At 55.8% G+C, this 21,829-nt stretch overlaps 2 protein-coding genes and 1 non-coding gene across 3 annotated transcripts in view; 1 reads left to right on the plus strand and 2 right to left on the minus strand.

The window, feature by feature from the left end:
- The window catches only part of MAPK15 (mitogen-activated protein kinase 15), a 13,435-nt gene extending 2,757 nt beyond the window's left edge, over window positions 1–10,678 (plus strand). Inside the window, 11 exon segments of the mRNA XM_049765634.1 lie at window positions 7,000–7,050; window positions 7,093–7,151; window positions 7,153–7,189; window positions 7,316–7,345; window positions 7,423–7,528; window positions 9,346–9,594; window positions 9,597–9,678; window positions 9,800–9,804; window positions 9,807–9,855; window positions 9,857–9,996; window positions 10,557–10,678. Coding sequence (XP_049621591.1) covers window positions 7,000–7,050; window positions 7,093–7,151; window positions 7,153–7,189; window positions 7,316–7,345; window positions 7,423–7,528; window positions 9,346–9,594; window positions 9,597–9,678; window positions 9,800–9,804; window positions 9,807–9,855; window positions 9,857–9,996; window positions 10,557–10,678 — 930 coding nt within the window.
- On the minus strand, window positions 7,974–8,107 carry LOC125997799 (small nucleolar RNA SNORA51). Its single transcript, XR_007491816.1, has one exon. It is a non-coding gene; the product is annotated as a small nucleolar RNA SNORA51 (small nucleolar RNA).
- A 1,766-nt stretch (window positions 10,679–12,444) lies between the features above and the next one.
- On the minus strand, window positions 12,445–19,846 carry FAM83H (family with sequence similarity 83 member H). The gene is made up of 5 exons (XM_049765560.1): window positions 19,789–19,846; window positions 17,697–18,158; window positions 16,569–16,733; window positions 16,129–16,253; window positions 12,445–15,706 (listed from the first exon to the last, which is right to left on the minus strand). The coding sequence occupies exons 2-5, from the start codon at window positions 18,141–18,143 to the stop codon at window positions 12,847–12,849; spliced, it is 3,597 nt and encodes a 1,198-aa protein (XP_049621517.1). The 5' UTR covers window positions 18,144–18,158; window positions 19,789–19,846; the 3' UTR covers window positions 12,445–12,846.
- Window positions 19,847–21,829: the final 1,983 nt, after the last annotated feature.

Raw genomic sequence — 21,829 nt, forward strand, 5'->3', positions numbered from 1 at the left:
GAAGCTAACATCACTCTGATACCAAAACCTGACAGAGATGCTGCAAGAAAAGAAAATTAGAGGGGTCGGAGTGATAGCACAGTGGTAGGGAGTTTGCCTTGCATGCAGATGACCCAGGAAGGACCTGGGTTTGATTCCGGCATCCCATATGGCCCCCCAAGCCAGGAGCAATTTCTGAGCGTATAGCCAGGAGTAACACCTGAGCATCACCGGGTGTGGCCCAAAAACCAAAAAAAGAAAAAAGAAAAAAAGAAAAGAAAGAAAGAAAAAAGAAGAAAAGAAGGAAGGAAGGAAGGAAAAAAGAAAGAAAGATTGATTACAGATCAATATCCCTGATGAAATACAGATGCAAATATCTTCAAAAAATTCCTGGGAAATAGGATCCACTGCCTCATCAAGAGGCATTATGGGGCCCGGAGAGATAGCACAGCGGCGTTTGCCTTGCAAGCAGCCGATCCAGGACCAAAGGTGGTTGGTTCAAATCCCGGTGTCCCATATGGTCCCCCGTAACTGCCAGAAGCTATTTCTGAGCAGACAGCCAGGAGTAACCCCTGAGCACCGCCGGGTGTGGCCCAAAAACAAAACAAAAAAAAAAGAGGCATTATGACCAAGTAGGTTTCATTCCAGGAATGCAAGGATGGCTTAACGCACATAAATCAATACATCATATCAACAAAAGGAAAAATAAAATATCAATAGATGCAGACAAAGCATTTGATAAGGTCCAACACCCATGATAAAAACTCTCAATAAGATGGGAATGGAAGGAACTTTTCTCAATATAGTCAATATAGTCCATCTACCATAAGCCAATGGCAAATATTATTCTCAATGGAAATAAACTAAAAGTGTTTCCTCTAAAATCTGGTACAAGACGAGACTGCTCCCTTTCATCACTCCTAGTCAACATAGTGTTGGAAGTTCTTGCCATAGCAATTAGGCAAGAAAAATATATCAAGGATATCCAGATAGGAAAAGAAGTAGTCAAGCTCTCACTGTTGGCAGATGACATGATACTATATTTAGAAAACACTAAAGACTTTACAAAAAAGCTTCCAGAAACAGTAGATTCATATAGCAAAGAGGCAGGTTACAAAATTAACACGCAAAAATCAATGGCCTTCTTATACACCAATAATGAAAGAGAAGGAAAGGACATTATAAAAACAATCCTGGGGCCGGAGAGATAGCATGGAGGTAACGCATTTGCCTTTCATGCAGAAGGATGATAGTTCGAATCCCCATATCCCATATGATCCCCTGTGCCTGCCAGGGGCGATTTCTGAGCATAGAGCCAGGAGTAACCCCTGAGCACTGCTGGGTGTGACCCAAAAACCAAAAAAAAAAAAAAAAAACAAAAAAACAAAAAAATCCACAAAAAACAAAAAAACAACCAAACAAAAAAATCCTGGGGCTGGAGCAATAGCACAGTGGTAGGGCATTTGCCTTGCACATGGCCAACACAGGACAGACCCTGGTTCAATTCCTGGCATCCCATATGGTCCTCACTGCCTGCCAGGAGTAATTTTTGAGCACAGAGCAAGAAGTAACCCCTGAGCACCACCAGATGTGACCCAAAAGCCAAACAAACAATCTCATTCATATTAGTGCCACACAAACTCAAATACCTTGAAGTCAACTAAAAAGGTGAAGGACCAGTACAAAGAAAATTACAAATCACTGCTTCAAGAAATAAAAGAGGGAATATCTCTTCAGGACCCAAACCAGGTAAAATGTTCCCACCCAACAACTGTGGGGGTTGATACCTACTGTGTGTTTGGGCACCAGAGAGCCATTACAAAGGACTGCTGCCCTGCTCCCTGCATGCTGTTTTGGTGGAGCCAGAAGAGCTTGGCCACTCCACTCCACGACCCCACACTTTTTTTTTTTTTTTGGTTTTTCGGGCCACACCCGTTTGATGCTCAGGGGTTACTCCTGGGTAAGCACTCAGAAATTGCCTCTGGCTTGGGGGACCATATAGGATGTTGGAGGATCGAACTGTGGTCCTTCCTTGGCTAGCACTTGCAAGGCAGACACCTTACCTCTAGTGCCACCTCGCTGGCCCCAACCCCACACATCTTTTAACCCCTGAACTCCACCTCAGCACATAGTAAACACCACACTACAAGCATCACAATGGGGGAAACAATACAGGACAACCCCATTTATAGAGAATGAAGATTGCTGCTCTGATGACCTGAAAAGTACTAAACACCTAGATATTCTCTCAGATAAGGTGTTTAGAGGAGAATTATGGAGGATGTTCATGAGCTCAAAAAAAGTAAAGATGGACTTGAATGAAACACAAATAAGAATAAAGAGGAGATGAAGGTTGAAATTAGAAAACTTCACACTGAAATAACAGGTCTGAAAAACTTGGTTTGTGAATTGAAAACCTCAATGGAAAGCCTCTCCACTGGAGTAATGGTGGCTGCAAACAGGGTCAGTGAACCGGAGGATGAGATGCAGAACAACTCCATACAGCAAAAGAGATTGGAAGAGAACCTTAAAGACAATGTTCAATAGATGAACTACTACAAGAATGTGAACAGATGAAAATAGTCTTTGATAAACTCAACAGAAACCACTTAGGAATCATTAAAGTCCCAGAGACCCAGAAAGAGAATAGTAAGAGTTGGAGAGGGCCGGCGAGATGGCGCAAGAGGTAAGGTGTCTGCCTTGCAAGCGCTAGCCAAGAAAGGACTACGGTTCGATCCCCCAGCGTCCCATATGGTCCCCCCAAGCCAGAGGCAATTTCTGAGTGCTTATCCAGGAGTAACTCCTGAGCATCAAATGGGTGTGGCCCGAAAAAAAAAAAGAAGAGTTGGAGGAAGAGTGAGAAGAGGAGAAAGAGTAAGAAGAATAAGACAAAGAAGAGTAAGAAAGAGAAGAAGAAAAAGAAGAGGAGGAAGAAGAAGAAAAAGAAGACAAGAAAAGAGTAGGCTAGGGATGTGGTTCAATTTGTAGAGTAGATGACCTATATATGTCAATGCCTAGATTTGATCCCAAATGGACTATGTTCATGCTCTTTGATTGTATGGATTCATGTATATTGGTATGTATAAAATATGTGATATCCTTATGCATGCTCACATCTAATAAAGCAACAGTAAAAATACAGGCTGGGGCTGTGGGAGGAGAGAGATGGGGGGCATTGGTGGTGGGAATGCTGCACTGGTGAAGGGGAGTGCTCTGTTTATGACTGAACCCAACTACAATCACGCTTGTAATCATGGTGCTTAAATAAAGATCTTATTATTAAAAAAAAAAAAAAGAAATAAGAGAGGGCATAAGGAAATGGAGATATACACCCTGCTCATGGAAGGGATGATTAACATTATTAAAATGGCAATACTCCCCAAAATATTGTACAGATTTAATGCAATTCCTCTAAGGATACCCAAGACATACTTTAAAGAAATGAATCAAACACTCCTGAAATTCATTTGAACAATAAACATCCACGAATAGCTAGAGCAACCCTTAGGAAAAGAATATGGGAGGCATCACTTTTCCAACTTTTTTTTCTTTTTTTTTTTTTTTTGGTTTTTGGTTTTTGGGTCACACCCGGCAGCACTCAGGAGTTACTCCTGGCTCCAGGCTCAGAAATCGCTCCTGGCAGGCTCGGGGGACCATATGGGATAATAGCTCTACCTCCATGCTATCTCTCCAGCCCCCACTTTTCCAACTTTTAATTGTATTACAAAGTAATCGTCATTAAAACAGCATGGTATTGGAGTGAAGAGAGACCCTCTGATCAATGGAATAGACTTGAGTATTCAGAGAATGTTCCCCCCCACATATAATAAATGAATCTTTGGTCATGGGGAAGAAATGCAAAATGGAGCAAGGAAAGCCTCTTCAACAAGTGATGTTGGGACAACTGTTAAGTCACATGCAAAAAAGCAAACTCTGGACCTCCATCTAACACTATGAACAAAGCTCAAATCCAAATGAATCAAAGACCTTTTGGTTGGGGCCGGAGAGATACCATGGAGGTAGGGTGTTTACCTTGCATGCAGAAGGACGGTGATTCGAATCCCGGCATCCCATATGCAGGTCCCCCATGCCTGCCAGGAGCGATTTCTGAGCAGAGAGCCAGGAGTGACCCCTGAGCGCTGCCAGGTGTGACCCAAACCCCCCCACCCCCGCCAAAAGACCATTTGGATGACCCATAAGAATCCATAAGGTATATAGAACAACATGTAGGTAAAACACTTTAATACGGGCTGGGCGGTGGCGCTGGAGGTAAGGTGCCTGCCTTGCCTGCGCTAACCTAGGACGGACCGCGGTTCGATCCCCGGCGTCCCATATGGTCCCCCAAGAAGCCAGGAGCAACTTCTGAGCGTATAGCCAGGAGTAACCCCTGAGCCTCACAGGGTGTGGCCCAAAAACCAAAAAAAAAAAAAAAAAAAAAAACACTTTAATACATTGAGACTAAAGGCATCTTCAGGGAGGCAACATCACTCTCCAAACAGGTGGAAGCAGAGATAAACCAATGGGACTATATTAAGCTGAGAAGCTTCTGTACCTCAAAGGAAATAGTGACTAGGATACAAAGGCCACCATGGAATGGGAGAAACTATTCACCCAATACCCATCAGTCAAGGGGCTAATATCTAAGTATACAAGGTACGAACAGAACTTTACCCAACTACAATCATGCTTGTAATCAAGGTGTTTAAATAAAGATATTAATTTTAAAAATAAATAAAAATAAATACTCTCATTTACTACTGGTGGGAATGCCATTTAGTCCAGCCTTTATGGAAAATAATATGGAGAGTCCTAAAAAAAAAACAACTGGACATTGGGACCAGAGAGATAGAACAGCAGTAGGGCATTTGCTTTGCATGCAGCTGATCCTGGACCGACGATGGTTCAAATCCCAGCATCCCATATGGTCCCCCGAACCTGTCAGGAGCAACTTCTGAGCGCAGAGTTCAGAGTAGTCCCTGAGAACCACTGGATGTGATTCAAAAATCAAAAACAAAAACAAACAAACAAAACCCCCAAAACCTGGACATTGAGCTCCCATATGATCCAGCTATACCACTCCTAGGGATATACTGTAGAACACCAAAACACAAAACAAACATGCCGTCTGCACACCTAGATTCATTGAAGCACTATTTACAATAGCCAGATATGGAAACTACCCAGATGCCCGACAACCGATGAGTGGCTAAAGAAACTGTGGTACATCTACACAATGGAATACTATTAAGTCATCAGGAAATATGAAGTCATGAAATTTTCCTATACATGGATAGACATGGAAACTATTATGCTGAGTGAAATAAGTCAGAGCCAGAGAGATAGACACAGAATAGTCTTACTCATCTATAGGTTGCTTTTTGTTTTTTTAGTTCTTTTTGGGCCACACCTGTTTGATGCTCAGGGGTTACTCCTGGCTAAGCGCTCAGAAATTGCCCCTGACTTGGAGGGACCATATGGGACATCGGGGGATCGAACTACGGTCCTTGGCTAGCGCTTGCAAGGTAGACACCTTACCTCTAGCGCCACCTCTCCGGCCCCTCATTTATAGGTTTTAAGAAAAATTAAAGGCATTATTGTAATAATACCCAGAGACAATAGAGATGAGAGCTGGAAGGACTGGCCCAGAAAATAAAGCTTACCACAGAGTGGTGAGTTTAATTAGAGAGATAACTAAATTAAAAATTATCATGGGGCTGGAGAGATAGCATGGAGGTAAGGCATTTGTCTTGCATGCAGAAGGATGGTGGTTCGAATTCTGGCATCCCATATGGTCCCCTGAGCCTGCCAGGAGCGATTTCTGAGCGTAGAGCCAGGAGTAACCTGAGCGCTTCCGGGTGTGACCCAAAACCAAAAACAAACAAACAAAAAACTATCATAATAGTGGTAATGAGTGGGAGAAATACAATAACTGTCTCAAATTCAGGGAGGGGGTGGGGAGGAGGAAGATGGGGGACATTGGTGGTGGAAATGTTTCACAGGTGAAGGGGACAGTTCTCTTTATGACTGAGGCCCAACTGCAAATATGTTTGTAATTTTGAAGAATAAAGTAGTATTAAAAAAATGAGAAAATGAAAACAAGCTCAGCAGTAGCGGCTCTGCAAAAGGGCTGGGCTTGGTGTTTTAGGAGCTCGTGTGGTGCGTCAGACGTGGATTGTAATGTAACCCGGTGGGATCTGCTCAAGTGGTGACTTGGGAAGGGGTAAGTGGTCCAGGCGAGGGGATCTCTGGGGTCCTGCGCTGGCATCGCCAGCCCCAGAGTTGCCCTTGACCTAGCTATCCCCTTCCCACTTGGCTTTCTGTGACAAAGGCCTAATAGCCGTGTCAGGGTTGATGACTGCCAGCACCTCCAGAGGGCTCAGGTCCCATCAATCGAGTGGTCCTGTTTCCAGGCACAGTTGGGAGGGGCTAGGCAGGATGGAAGATGCAGATCTTCCAGTGCCCATGAGACAGAGCAGTTGAGGACAAGCCACTCTGAGGGCACCTGGGTCGTGTGGGTGGGGACTAGCCACTGAGTGCACTGGGTGCACAATCTCTCCAGCAAGTGCACCTGGATTGGCCTGTGCTTCGGCTCCAGGAGTCTTGGGGGTCCCACAGGAGTGGCCAAGTAGGAGAGCAAAGAGTTTCTAGGTTTGGTTTGTAGAGGGTCCCTGTATGTGCAGTGTGAAAGGTGGGGAACTGTGGAGTGAGGGGGATAGCAAGTTGTCCTTGCAAGGCTCAGCCTAAAGGAGGGCACCTGCTGGAACTGGGGCCGGGCTATGGTGAGGTTGGACAGAAAGGACTGGTGGGCAGGGGGGTCAGAGCCTGGCTTTCACTTTGGCTGTGCTGTGGGATCTGGGTGACAGGTTAGGGTGACGGTGTCAGAGGGGCCGGTGTAGGGACCAGGTGGACAGATAAGCTGGCAGGACCAGCTTTGTGCTCTGGTGGAGGCCTAGGGTGGACCACTGCAGACAGGTTCCCCTGCACATCCATCACGACCCCCTCTTGCACCCCCTGCTTTAGGACCTGCTGGCTGGGCAGATGGCAGGGCTCTTGAAGCACTGCCAGAACCAAGTGGGGGTCACCCATGGCTTTGAGAGTAGCCATGATCTGTAGGCCTACGGCATCATGTGGAAGGTTGTAGACTGCAGGTTGGGCCAAGTGGTGGCCATCAAGATCTTTTGATGCCTTTAGGGATGAAATGGATGCCGAAGTTTGTGAACAGAAATTGTGGAGTGGGGGGTCCAGCCCAACCCCAACAGGACCCTGGATTTTCTCAACACATCCTCAACCAGGTTGGAGAGTGCCTAGATCCTTGCTGACATCTGCCTGCTTGTAGAGAACCTTCTGGGAGGTCACGCTGCTGCAGGTGAGTGGCCTAGGCCCCCAATGGGCATTTCTAGCCCCTTGGAACTCTCCCCAGTACCATCACCCAGGCACCCTTAGGAATTCTAGAGCCACCCCAAATTCTGGTACCACCCCAATATCATCCACCTCCTGGATGTGATCCCGGTAGCCAACAACAAGGATTTGTACCTGGTTTTTGAGTTTATGGGTGAATGATGCCCTTCGGGCCACCCCTGCCTCTGCTTCATGCCAGCTCCCATGTGTCCTGACTCCGTCACACCCCAGATTCCTGAGCAGGGACAGCTGGTGACTGTTGCCCCCAGCCCGGCAGAGCATATCTGCCACAGTCTCTTGGGCACTTGCTTTCTTCATGTCTTTCCTTCCTCTTCTCTTCTCTCCTTTCTTTCTGCTTTTTCCCTTCCTTTCCCTTTTCCTTTTTTTTTGGGGGGGGGGTCACACCCAGCAGCACTCAGGGGTTATTCCTGGCTCTACACTCAGAAATCACTCCTGGCAGGCTTGGGGGACCACATGGGATGCTGGGATTTGAAACACCATCCTTCTGCATGCAAGGCAAAAGCCCTACCTCCATGCTATCTCTCCAGCCTCTCCTTTTCAATATTTATTTATTTATTTTTGTTTGGTTTGGTTTTTTTTGGTCCCCGAATTCACAATACTGACCAGGCAAAGGGCCTGCGTTGAGGTGTATATGGGGTGCATTTACTGTACCTCCTCTTTCTATACAGTCAGTGTAAAGAACACAGCCTGTGGTAAGCATTGGGAGGCCTTATCTTTTCTTTTCTTTTTGTTTGTTTGTTTGTTTTTGGACCACAGCCAGCAGCTCTCTGGCTTTGCACTCAGAAACCACTCCTGGCAGGCTCAGGGGATCATATAAGTTGCCAGGGATCGAATCCGGGTCAGCCACGTGCAAGGCAAATGTCCTACCGCTACACTATCACTCTGGCCCCATCCTTTCCTTTCATATTTGGGCATCACCCAGCTCAGGGGCTGTGTGTGGTGGTGCCGTGGGCCCAAGCAGCATCTGTCACAGGCAGCCGCAGCACCACTGAGCCATGCATCTTCTCCCTGATGTCCTTGAGCTCATTTTCTTTTTTTTTTTTTGTGGTTTTTGGGTCACACCCGGCAGTGCTCAGGGGTTACTCCTGGCTCCAGGCTCAGAAATTGCTCCTGGCAGGCACGGGGGACCATATGGGACGCCGGGATTCGAACCGATGACCTCCTGCATGAAAGGCAAACGCCTTACCTCCGTGCTATCTCTCCGGCCCCTTGAGCTCATTTTCTAAACTGATTTAAGATAAAAATAAAGTGGGGCCAGAGCAGTGGCACAAGCAGTAGGGCGTTTGCCTTCCACGCACTAACCTCGGACAAACCGCGGTTCGATCCCCCGGCGTCCCATATGGTTCCCCAAGCCAAGAGTGATTTCTGAGCACAAAACCAGGAGTAACCCTTTAACGTCACTGAATGTAGCCCAAAACTGAAAAAAAAAAAGAATGCCTCAAGGGGCGATCCCCAGGTGTCCCATATGGTCCCCAAGCCAGGAGCAATTTCTGAGTGCACAGCCAGGAGTAACCCCTGAGTGTCACCAGGTATGGCCCCAAAAGCATAAATAAATAGATAAATAAATAAATAAAGAAAGTGCTCAAAGTCAGATCTGAGAGACAGAGTAATAGCACAGCAGTAAGGCATTTTGCCTTGCATGCGGCAGATCCAGGATAGACAGTGGTTTGAATCTCGGCATCCCATATGGTCCCTCCGTGCCTGCCAGGAGTGATTTTCTGAGTGCAGAGCCAGGAGTAACTCCTGAGCACTGCCAGGTGTGACCCAAAAACAAAACAAAACAAAAAGTCAGATCTGAGGCAAACCCACAAATTCTCTTGTGCTATCCACAAAGGCTTTGAGGGGGCTGAGAGAAGGGCCTGAGAAGTGGTGGTCCAAAGGCGGAGCCATCTGGGGTGACTGTGCGTCATGTCTGGGCAGCTTCTCAGGGGATCACCATGCCCCTCCTGGACACTGACCTGCACGTGGCCATCTGCAAAGGGACACTGCTGAAGGACGACCACAAGCGCTACATCTTCCAGCTGCAGTGGGTTATCAAGTTCCACTCACGAAGAGTCATCCACCAGGACCAGAGACGCCCACTGCCCCTCACTTGTCCCCCCACGTGCCCTTCGGGAGCCCACACCCCTCTCTCCCAGCCAGTCAATATCCTGCTGGATGCCAACTGTATGGTGAAGCTGTGTGACTTCGACTTGGCCTGGTCCCTGAGAGCCAGGCGCTGACCAAGTACATGGCCACCTGCTGATACCGGGCACCCAAGGGGCTGCTGTCCTCCCACTGGTCACCTGCCCCCCATATGCCCTCCCTCACCCTCCTGCCCAGTCCCCCTGAATGTCACTTCTCCTGCCCACCTATGCTTCTAACGTCCCTCCTAAGCCTCCATGCAGCCTTCTTGCCTCAGGTACACCCTGGGGTGGATCCGTGGAGCTTAAGCTGCATCCTAGGGGAGAGGCTGAGGCCTCTTCCTGGGCATGTCTACACTCTACCAGTGGCAGCTCATACTGGACACGCCGCATCAGAGAAGGGTGAGGGAGCACCGGGCAAGAACAAGGGGGTGCTGCCCCCAGGACACGCAAGCCAATGTGAAGGAGAGCTGTGGTAGGAGACAGTGGTAGGTGACTGGGTCAGGAAGAGCCACAGGGACCCAGTAAGGATCGCCCGAGGAGGAGGGATAGTATGGGTGGCAAGGAAGTAGCTGAGTGGGGTGGTCGTCATTTTCTGCCCCAGCCTCTGCCATCCAGACGGCTATGCCGAGATTTGGGGGAGCCTGGGGTCTTCCCATGTGAAGTGACGTCGCCCTTTGTCCTGGCGCCCAGACCTGGTTATCGCCTCCAGCTGCATTGTCTCCGTCCTGCACTTTCTGGGGTCCCAGTGAGGCCCCACAAAGCACTACGGACCCACTGCATCTGCCCTGCCTCCAGGTGGCAGGTAAAGGCCGGCAGGACTGGAGGTGGAGCGATAACGCAGCGGTAGGGCATTTGCTTTGCACTGGGCTGACCCAGAGCTAACCAGGGTTTGATCCCCAGTGTCCCATACAGCGCCCCCCCCCCCAGCCTGCCAGGAGTGATTTCTGAGCACAAAGCCAGGAGGAACCCTTGAGCATCGCTGAGTGTGGCCCCACCCCGCCCACCCTGCCCTGCTCACCCTGTCCTGCCCAGACCGAAATGCCCCTCTGCAGGCGCAGACCACTGAGCCATTCCAGCTGACTGTGGAGTGCGACCCAGGATTCCCATGTCCGAGTGCGTGGGGCCAGCACCGTGCTCCCACTCCCGGTGCGTGAGCTTGGGCCGCCCCACAGAGCCACTGCCCGACCTAGGTCTTGGCCGGCGCTCCTTTTCAGGGAAGCGCCAACCCACCGGGCCGGAGCAGGGTCCGGGTGGCAGGACCTGCACCGGCCTATGCCCTGTTTCTTCCTCCAATAAACTCCCAAGAACCCATGCCCCCTTTTGTGGTCTATGCTGGGAGGGTCACCAGACTCATGGGGCCTGGACAGGGATGCCCAAGCATTCGGAAACCTGAGTGTATAGCGTCCCAGGGTGCTGAGTGGCCAGTGTCCTCAAGGTGGTTCAGCCAGGCCAGGGGCTGGTGAGGGCACCGCATGCCCACCTTTATCCTCCTCAGCTGGGGAGCAAGGACCGGGCAAATTTCCTGGCTGGCTATGACTGGAGTGTTCTGTCTCCAGCTTAGGTGTGTGCAGGCACCTGTGTCCCCTGACTGCTTGGGAGGGACTCCCAGCTGGAATGCAGGGGCTGGTAGTTCCATGGGCGAGTCACTGAGGGATGCAGCTGTGGGGGAATCTTGAGGCAAGACCCCATCATTTGCTGGGAGGCAAGTTGGGCATTTGCCTGCCAGGAGGAGGGCAGACGGAGCAGAGAGAGGCACCCTGGGAGGGGTATGGCCAACACTGTCCTGATGAGGGGTGAGGGGATCTGTGCTGGACCCACAGAGCAGATACAGGAATTGGGGGTTTGTATCTGAGGAGTGTCCCGTTAAAGCTGACGTCAGTGCAGAGGTCAACGGCATGCACAGGTCTGGACTTTGTGCTTTATTGCTGACTCCAGGAAGGACGGAATCACATTTGAGGAGGGCAGAAAGACAGACATGTCCCCCCCACCTCTGGCCTGGTCAGGGAAGGACTCCCACTTGGCTCTCTGGCAACATCTGATGCGTCCCTGCTGCCTGGGGACAAGCCAAAGCCAGGAGGCAACTCCGGGCTCCTGAGACTTTTGCCACTAGACCGAAGTCCCAAGTCCCGGCTGTCTCTGTCCACGCCCCACCCAATAGTGGCTTTGGTGACTAGACTCTGCATCCACCACTCCCCAAACATGGAGACAGTGAATGTTCAATTTCTTTGGTTTGGGGGCCATACCCCACAAAAAAGTGGGGACACATATGGGGTGCCAGGGATGTTACTTGGGTGGACAGCATGCACAGTAAGCAGTAAGTGCCTTCCTTATCCACTCTATTATGGCTCCAGTCCAGTGTATTTAATTCCTCACTCAGCTCGAGTGACCAGAGATTTTTTTTTTTTTACTTAAAAATATTTGGAAGGAATGGGCCCGGAGAGATAGCACAGCGGCGTTTGCCTTGCAAGCAGCCGATCCAGGACCAAAGGTGGTTGGTTGGAATCCCGGTGTCCCATATGGTCCCCCGTGCCTGCCAGGAGCTATTTCTGAGCAGACAGCCAGGAGTGACCCCTGAGCACTGCTGGGTGTGGCCCCAAAACCAATATATATATTTGGAAAGAAGTTGTAAAACCCAAGTTCACAATGGTAGCACCTACACTGGGGAGTTTCCTAAACAACAGGTACTACTAAGTCAGGCTCTTCTGACTCAAAGACACTGTGGAGGTGGAAAAGGCACGAGAGGCAGAAAAGGAGGCCAGGGACACGTTTCTGGCCAGTGGACTGGAAAGACATACAGGCCATGGCACCAGGACCACCTGACGGTGGGCAGGGCCCGTCCTTTGTCCTCTGAGGATGGCACCTTGCTGGGGGCTGGGCAGTGTAGGATTTCTGCCACCCAGACTGGGCTTCCTCAGAGCCTCACCCTGAGTCTGGTGTTCCCACGACTCCTGCAGACATGGTTGGGTGAGTGTGGGCCTCTGGGTGGGAGAGGGTGGGCCAGTGGGTGGGGAAGTCCTGCCAGAAAGCTGAAGCCAGCAGAACCCTGAGGACACAAAAATCCTGAGGTATGGCGAAGGAAGGAGGCAGGACTGGGGATAGGGAGCTGAAGATTGGGGAGGCGAAGGCACAGAGACAGTCCCTGAGTAAGTGGGGGAAACAGCAGGTTACGCAGGGCCAGAGCAGGCTGCAGTCCTTGATGGGTGAGGGAGTGGGAATGGGTGTGGGGTTAAGTCTGGAGAGAGACAGGCGGGCAGACAGGCAGTCCCCCCAGCAACCCCAAAGCTGCCTCCCGACTGCAGATCTGTGCCGGGCACCGGAAGCCTCACTTCTTGCCTTTGAAAGTGCCCAGGATCTTGGGCATGAATTTGCCCACTTTGCTGTCCCTGGCGTCGTCGGTGGAGGCGGGCCCTTCGGCCACGGCTGGGTCATCCTTCTTGCAAAAGACCTCGAAGCGGCTGTACACGCGCTTCTCTTTGCGCATACTCTCCATGCGGCGCAGCAGGCGGTCTCGCTCCTCGGCGCCACCGGGCAGCGTGCGACTCCGGCCCTGGGCCCCGAGGCTGTCCGAGCGGAAGATGGCAGAGCACTTGTCCTTGTCGGACATGTCCGGTGCCAGGCCACCGGTGGCGAGTGCCGGAGGGCGGCCCAGCTCGGGGCTGCTGTGTGCAGGGCTGGGGCTGGAGCTGGGGCCGGGGCTGGGCACGCTGCGGTGCTTCTGTGCGTTGGCACTGATTTGCTCCAGGATGGCCTTGGTGTCATCGCGCAGGTTGCTGCTGTATAGGGCATTGGCGGTTGCCGAGGACAGGCGAGGCCGTGGGGTCCGCTCCTCACCCAAGGCAGCGTCTGAGCTGTCGCTGCGGCCCAGAGAAGGCCGCCTTGGGCTCTCAGGCTGCCCGTTCTCTTGCGGCCGGTCCGTGGGGAAGCTGTTCTCCTCCTCTGGACGCCGCTCCCCCTTGGGGCTCAGCAGCTGGCGAAGGCGCAGGGAGCCCTTGCGCAGGACATCCATGGGGCCACTTGTCTCCTCTGCCTGGCCGGCCTTTGAAGACTCCCCAGGGAAGGCGAGAGTGAGGCTGTCCCGGCGTTCGGGCACAGGGGGCACCGGGCTGCCCCTCCGCTCGGGCACGGGGGGCACCGGACTGGCCTTGCGCTCAGGCACGGCAGTTCCCGGGCTGGCCCTGCACTCGGGCATGGTTGGCACCGGGCTGCCCCTGCGCTCAGCCAGAGGTGGTGCTGGGCTGCCTCTGCGTTCGGGCATGGTTGGCACCGGGCTGCCCCTGCGCTCAGGGCCAGCAGGTGCAGCAGGGCCTGTCTTCTCCGCCGGGCCGCCTCTTTGAGTGAGGAACCCAGGAGCCAGGTTCCCCTTTGGGTCCGAGTGGGCCGTGTCCGGCGGATGGCTGTCCCGACCCTGCACAGCGGAGAGGAAGCGCGACGGGGCCTGGTCGCTGCTGCCACGGCCCAGCGTGTCCAGCAGCTGAGTGGCCGTGAGGGCCGCGGCGCCTGGCTGCCGCTCGGCCTCCTGGTGCAGCTGTTCGGCGAAGGAGTCTCGCAGGTCCAGCAAGCAGCTCTCCAGGCTGCGCCGCTCGCCACTGGTTGTGGCCCCACCGCCCGGGCCGGCCACCTCCTCGCGCCAGTGGCTCACCGCGGCCTTGCTGTGGCTGGCCATCGTGACGGCACCACCAGGGTCTCTCGAGGTGCCCTTGTACTTCTCCAGGAGCTCGGCCACTTTGGCAGAGGCCGATGTGCGCACTGCCTCGCCACCAGGGCCCAGCGTCTCGCTGACCGTGTGCTCCTTGTGCAGCAGCTGGACTTTCTCTGTGGCCCCTCCAGTTCCTCCGCTGCCCACGCCCTCGGCCTGCGAAGAGCTAAAGATGAGCGAGGAGCGCAGACGTGAGCTGCGCTGGATCATCGGGGTCAGTCGCGAGCGGAAGGAGTCCTGCTTGCCCAGGCCGGTGTCCTCGGAGCCTTCCTGCTCAACGCCCTCGGCTCCCCCGCTGGGGCTCTGCGCTCGGCCCCTGGGTAGGTAGGGCGCCGGCTGGCGAAAGGCCGACGGCAGCAGGTCACCTGCAGGCCCCCGGCCCCCCTGAGGCACCATCACGTCGTCCTCGTAGGGATCAGCGTCCATGGGTGCCGGCAGCCCCTCCTCGGATGCGTCCTCAGCACTGTGGCTGCCACTAAGGTAGGAGGCGAGTCGCCAGTGGCGCAGGCCCGCGCGGCCCTCAGGTCCTGCCCGGCGCTCAGGCTCCAGCTCGGGGGCCGCCTCGGTGCCCAGCCTGGCCGTGGCAGTCTGGCACGGGAATCTCTGGCCTGGGTTGGGACGGCCAGGAGCTGCCAAAGTCGCAGTGTCCAGGCCGTACATCCCCGGCGGCTGCCCAAAGGCCGGGTCTGAGCTGTGTCGCATCTCACGGGAGGCACCAGACGGCACGTAGTCCAGCCTCTGGTGCCCATCCAGACCCAGCTCGGGGAAGCGCGGTGGGGCGCCCACTGCGAAGTGGTCCTCGGCATCTGGGAAGCCCACCCGGCCCGAGCGCAGCTTGTCGAAGAGCCCCTGGGTGCGCGAAGGTGCCAGCTGCGGGTCCCACTGGTAGTGCTGCTGGAAGACCTGCTGGTCGCGTTGGAAGTGGCTGGTCTGGAAGCTGAAGTCGCCCCCGTGGCTCAGGAAGGTCTGCCTGGACACCTGGCGAGCCGCCGAGAAGTTCTCCACGGCCGCCGTGCCATCAGCGAAGCTTTGCCGCTTGAACGAGTCCATCTCCAGGTGGCGGCCCTGGAAGAAGGCCCGGCCGCCTCCCAGCTCGGGCCCACCGGGACCCAGCTCAGGCTCCAGCCTCCGGGACAGCCGCAGCCCGGCAGGTGGCTCCTCGCGGCGGAAGGCGGACAAAAAGTGGCGGTCAGGATCCAAGAAGGACGGGAAGCCCAGGCCTTCGTCCCGTGGCGGGAACAGCAGGTGCGCGCGCTTGGGGAAGAACGGGCCGGGCCCTGGTGCCATCTGGCTGCTCAGGACGGGCCCGGCCCCCAGGTAGGGTGCCAGGGCGTAGCTGTCCATGCGGGTTGGGGCGCCCGCAGCTGGCACCAGCGGCTCCGACTGTGCGAACAGGATGCGGAACTCCTCGTCGAAGCTGGACACTAGTTCTCCCTGGAACACGTGGGCCAGGCTGCGGTGGATCTTCTCAAAGGACCACATAAAACTGGGGGCAGGAGAGCTTGGTTAGGGTCGCTCTGGGAGAGGTCAGGGGTCAGGGGACAGGTCAGTCAAGGGCGCTGATGAAAGTGGGGGGGGCAAGAGAGGATCAGGGGAGGAGCCAGAGGGGGATCAAGGGATCAGAGGGATCATGAGAAGGGTTCAGGACAGGGGTCCAAGAGAGATCAGGGGTTCAGTGGGTTCAGGGGAGGGGCACCAGGGGTTAAGGGAGAGGTCAAAGGGGGTCAGGACAGGGGTTAGAGAGAGGGCCAGGGAAAGTCAGAAGGGTGATAGGGGAAGGGACCAGTAGGGGCTCTCAGGGGAGGGATCATAAGGGCATGAGGGGAGGGTCAGGGGAGATCAGGAGAGGGGCCAGAGGGTCAGGGGTCAGGAGGGTGAGTGAAGGGTGGGTCAGGCGAGGGAGCGCACCTGTAGTTACCACTCATGACCACAGCACAGTCCACGAGCAGGAACTTCTCCTTCACGTGGCCCTTAAAAGACTTCCCTGTGCGGCAGTAGTAGGTGGGGCCTGCCACCGTGCGCACACGCAGGAACTGCAGAAGGAGTATGTTGTTATTATTATTTTTGTTTGTTTTGTTTTTTTTGGGTCACACCCAGTGGCGTTCAGGGGTTACTCCTGGCTCTGCACTCAGAAGTCACTCCTGGCAGGCTCAGGGGACCATATGGGATGCTGGGATTCGAACCACCATTCATCCTGGACTGGCTGCGTGCAAGGCAAACGCCCTACTGCTGTGCTATCCCCAAAAGGAGTATGTTAAGGGACTGTGCAGGTTACCTTCTTTCTGTCCTCTCCAGGTGAGACTGCCCCCACTTGCCCACCCTCACCCCCATCCCCCTGTCTTGCTCACATCTACGTGGTGCAGATTGACTCGGCACTTCTCGGCCATGTCCAGGAAATATTCCGCGTTCATCTCGTCCAGGAGGATGTAGACTGGAACTCGACGTGCAGCCGCCTCCAGCACCTCGGCCAGCAGGTCTACATCTGTGAACATGTCCATCACCACGGCCACCACCTGCGGGTCAGGTGAGGACAGCAATGTGACCGGCCCGAGAAACAACACAGTGGGGAAGGCACTTGCCTCGCATGAAGCCCACCCAGTTTCGATTCCTGGAATCCCATGGGGTCTCCAGAGCCTGCCAGGAAATGATTCCTGAGCTCAGAGCCAGGAGTAACCCCTAAGCTCAAAAAAAAAAAAAAAAAGATAAATAAATAAAAAAAAAAAAAGCTAGCATTCTGCAACCACAACACTGCTGCGAGATGCTCTGCCATGAACCCACAATCTTATTCATCTTGGAAGTGTGGGTTAGATTTACTCCTAGACTGGTTACCGATAAATCCTCAAAGAACTCCCAGAATGAGAAATTGATTCCCAAATTCCTATCTATCCCCTCGGAAGGGGAAGCGATCTTGGTAATATTTATCTGTGGCAAATGATCCACACAGACAGGAGGATAAAGAGGCAAGAAGGTCGGATACAGAATCTTTTGTCAGCCTGCCAGCGGCTACCAAAACTCCCGAGCCTGCCAGTTAGCTGCCCCCCAAAGACCCTGGGCACCTCGTTCAAAAAACTATTTATTAGGCTCTCCATAGCGCCCCACCTGGAAGGTCATAGGTGGGACAACAGGCAGAGATAAAGATTTTATAGAGAAATATCATAAAAAGCCTCCATATAGAACAACCAACCACAGGGAACTCCAACTCCCCAGTCCTCCATTCTGTGCTTGCGAGGGGCAGATAGCAGAACTGGGGTTTGGATCCTTGACACAGCCACCCACTCTGGGGTCTTCCAGCTGCCACTGCCACTTGCCGATACCATTAAGGTTAGCTCGCCTGGGTCTAGCACACTTTAGGGGATTCTCAGGAGAAGCACAGGCTGCGGTGGGCAGCCAGCCCCCAAAGACCACTCCCCAGGAAGCAGCCTAAGCCCTAGGGGACCCCAACCCCTCACCCCTTCCTCCCCGGCAGGCATAGGCACCTGTTGGGCCGAGCGAATCATCCTCCGTGCCTCGTCCTTGATGCTGGGGCTGTCGAGGGGTGGGGGCTGCACCAGTGTCGTGACCTCAGTACCCTGGAAGCCGAAGGTCAACGGCCAGCCCAGGTCAAGCTCAGGTACGGCCTGGTCCGAGTTCATGGGCCAGTAGGTGCCCGAAGAGCCATCCAAGTCCACGTTGGGGGGACTGCCTTCGGGGGAATCCCGGGAAGCATGCTGGGGGGGGCGCAGGTGGCGGTTCACGTGTTCAACCTCCTGCGGGCAGAGGAAGGCTGGTGCCCCCTCCGAGGCCAGGAAGCGGCTGTAGGCCTCTGGTCCACCCTCGGCCAGTGCGTCTACTGCCAGGCGGTAGTACTCCTTGTAGTGGGGTGGCAGGTACCCGGGTGCCAGGGGATTGTCCCCCTGAGAGGAACTCTGTGACCGTCGGGCCATGTCTGGGCCTTGAACCTGGGGAGGGGTGAGTGGATGCACATTACTGGAGCAAGAGCGCTAGAACCCCGGGCCTCTCATTGTCACAAGCACAGTGGAGGTGGTCCCATGCCCGGGGCACCCCAGCAGGCAGATACCTGTATGGCCCTCACTCCCCAGCCCCTACTGGAGATCACTTCTAACAGCCAGAAAAAACATGTCTGATGACTGTTGCTAGAAACACAAGAGGCAGGCCAGTTTCCTCCATTTGTTATGGGAACAGTCACTTTGCTGGTTTTTCTTACACTTTTGGGGCTCAGCACCGAAGGCACCGGTGAGTCAGGCCCGGCAGCCAATGCCCTGAAGGGTGGCAGGACCAAGCCTAGGTGAGCCGGAAGTTATGCCTGCACCTGCGGTTGGCAGGGCTGGCCTGGCCTGGCAGATACTCAGTGTCTTTAGATAGCCCTACCCATGGGCACCCCCTTCCCTAGGACCCAGGCTGATGTTTCCCTCACTCTATCTGCTAAGGGCTGGGCCCAAGGCTGCCTCTGGGTGTCCCAGGCTACAAGGCCCGCCTGCACCTAGCACCCCATGGCTTCGCTGGGTGGCGTATGTGGGAGGCGGCCTGAGAAAGCCCAGCGGCACAAGTCCTCCCCCGGAAGGAGCGGCAGGCCTGGCCCTGCTCACTGCTCAGGGCCGACTCCAACATGCTGCCGCCTGCCTGGCACCCGGGGTCCTGAGGTCCTTGGGAGGCCCATGGGCTGAAGGTGGCACCTGCCCAGGGATAGGGGCCCCTGAGGGCCAGCAGGCAGCGCTGCAGGCAAAGGGTGCCAGAACCCCACCCCTTCCCACGGAGCACATGGTCTGTCTGGCCTTTCACTGAAGGCCTAGAGGGGCAGTTCTGACAGCATCTTCCCTGGGAGGGGAACTAAATAGGGGCTGGGGGGAAGCCTGGGAGAAGCTGTTTTGGAATGAGGGACCAACACACTTCAGGCAGGGCTGCTAGGAGCGCCAGGTGCCCAAGCCACGGACCCCACGCCGGCCAGGGCTACTGCCTGGCTTGCTTCCTTCGTGGGTGGGTCAGGACTCGGACTGTGGGCAGCGTCCCTCCCACCAGCACTGGGGAAACCGTGGCTGCGTCCCTCCGCACCTCCAGGACCTTAGGGCTGTGAGTCAGCAGCCTCCACCGACCTCTGACCTCTGACACAGCCAGAGGGAGCTCCCAGGGCTTGGGCTAGAGGCTCCCTAACCCGGCCCTGTGGCCCCAGCCCTTCCGGAAAGTGGAAGGGCGGAAGGTGCCCAGGGGAGTCGGGCCGAACAGGAACAGCAGGGGGGCTCCAGGCTAGAAGTGGGGGTCCTGATGGCCAGGCCGGGCACCCCGAGAACTTAGCGGCTGCCAGGATCTGGCCCGTCCAGCAGCTGGCCCAGATCTCATGGAATAGATGGACTTGGGCTGGCCCGGCCAGACGCAGGCAGTCTCCACCGTGCCCTCAGTGCCCCGTGGGTGCCCCAAAGGAGGGTCTGGATGCCACCCACCCCTCAGAGGCCGGCTCTGGCCACCCCGGCGGCTCTGGCCAGCCCGGCTCTTCCCCGCCCGGTGGGTGCCTGGCCCTGCTCTCGCCCGTGTCCACTCGCCCCCCGCGCGCCCCAGGCCCCGCCGGCGCCCTACCTGGCCAGGTGCGGGGGTCTCGGAGCAGGCAGCAGGAGCCGACCGCCGCCCAGCGGCCTCGCGGTCCTGTCGCTCCGCAGCCACTCCCAGCCGGCCCGCCCGCCCGCCGCGGCCTGATTCACGCGCCCGCCCCCGCCACGCCCGCCGAGGCCCGCCGGCCTGCCTGGGCAGCACCTGGCCACACCCCGGCGCGCCCGCATTCCTCCCGCGGAGGGGACCCTGCAGTCGGGGACCCCACGCCTGGGATCCTGCACCGCACTGCACCGCACCGCCTGGCCCGCTGGCCTGGACACTCGCGGCCACTGGCCACTGACCACTGGCCAGTCCTGCGCCCACCTCACCCCACCACCGACCCACCGCCCAGACCCGCCCCGGCCCCCTCTGCGCCGCCCTGTCCAGCCAGCCCTTGGCACTGACATCCCACCGCCCCAGATGGTGCCAGGTGTCCACCCCAGCTGCCAAGTCCAGGTGCATGACCCCTGACCCTCCCCCGGAAGTCAGGGTCACTTCCCGGAAGTCTGGCCCGTCGCTAGGAAGTCTTGAGGGGCGGCAGGGTGGTTGGCAGGTGAGCCCCGGCAGCTCCCCTGCACCTTGGAGGCCTCACAGCTTCTGACACCCTGCGCCCTGGAGACCCCATACCCGGAGATCCCAAGGTCCTGGCCCCCACCCCCGCACACATTCATTCCTTCCCCCTCTGAGCACCCCTGTCCTGCCCTCTCTAGAATGAGCACTAAAAAGGGACGCCCCAAAGCTGCAGTGGGCAAGGGGCGGGCATTGCCGCCTGGGCCCAAGAGCCGAGCTGCTGCAGGTGAGTAAGTTAAGGGACCTACATGCAGCCCAGCTGTTCAGGCCAGCTGTTCAGGCCAGGCCCCACCCCCTGCCTGCCCGGCCCTGCCCTCCTCTCCCCTCCCCTCCCCTGATCCCCCTGCCCTCCCTTCTCCTACCTACCTTCTCCCGACCTCCCCTCCAGATTGGCTCCTGGATCTCTATCTCAGAGCTGGGCTAACCCTGCAGCGATTTGCAGCCACAAGGACACGTGGAGAGATGGGGCGGGTCTGAGGCTAAGCTGGGCAGGGGGGGTTTCCAGGCTAACTGTGGGGTCCACCCTCAGCCTCTGCTCCGCAGTGCAGGCACAGGCCACCCACCCTCTCTGCTGAGGGACAGGAAGGGGTGAGTGCTCGGCCCTGCAGCCCCCTGACACCTCTTGTCACCTCCCTAAATTTTGATTAAGCTAAGAGCATCCCCAGCTCTGGACCCTATCCTGTCCCTTGCCTGGAGGGACCTGTGCCCTGCATGGATCCTGTATGGGCCACATGGTGGTGACTGTCCCATCCTTCCATGCCAATCAAGGTCGCCCTAGCATCCCCAAAATAACCCCAGCGGCGTCTGAGGCGCAACCTCCTGGAATGAGGAGGAGGGTGGTGTGCCGCGTCCATAGTCTCAAGCCTGGGGCACAAGCTACAGTAAACAGGGCAGGGAACCCGGAACCTAGGCTAGGGCTCGGGTGGTGGGGATGGTCTCGTGATCACCCCTCACCCAGCCCCCAACGTGGCCCTGGGGGGGTGGGCTATGGGCCAGACAGGCTGCCTGCATGTTTGGGGAGGGTGAGAGGACACCCCTGTGTCTTAAAGGATACCCCCTCTGCAAATGCCAGATGGTCCCCAGGACCCCCCTCCCCTGCCCAGTCTTTGCAGTGCCCTGCACAGGGGGCCAGGGGCAGCCTCACTGCCCCCATCCATCAACAGTCCCTCGCCCGAATCATTGGGAGCGGCGCACCTGTCACCTGTCGTAGGAGTCTTACCTGGCTGTCAAGGTGTGGCCCCTCAAGGCCTTGACTGTGGAGCTGCTCCAGGGCCATCGCCAGCTCCAGCCCTTCCACTCGTACCCAGGTCTGCTGCTCCTGCAGCTGCTGCAACCAGGCTTGCTCCTCCTGCAGCTGCTGCAGCCAGGCCTGCTGTTCCTCCCACATCTGCATCTGCAGCTGCACCTGCCGCCACCGGTCCTCGAGCAGCAGCTGCTCCTGGGCAAGGCACAGCTGGAC

Source organism: Suncus etruscus, chromosome 19, assembly GCF_024139225.1.
Source record: "Suncus etruscus isolate mSunEtr1 chromosome 19, mSunEtr1.pri.cur, whole genome shotgun sequence".
Lineage (NCBI taxonomy): Eukaryota > Metazoa > Chordata > Mammalia > Eulipotyphla > Soricidae > Suncus > Suncus etruscus.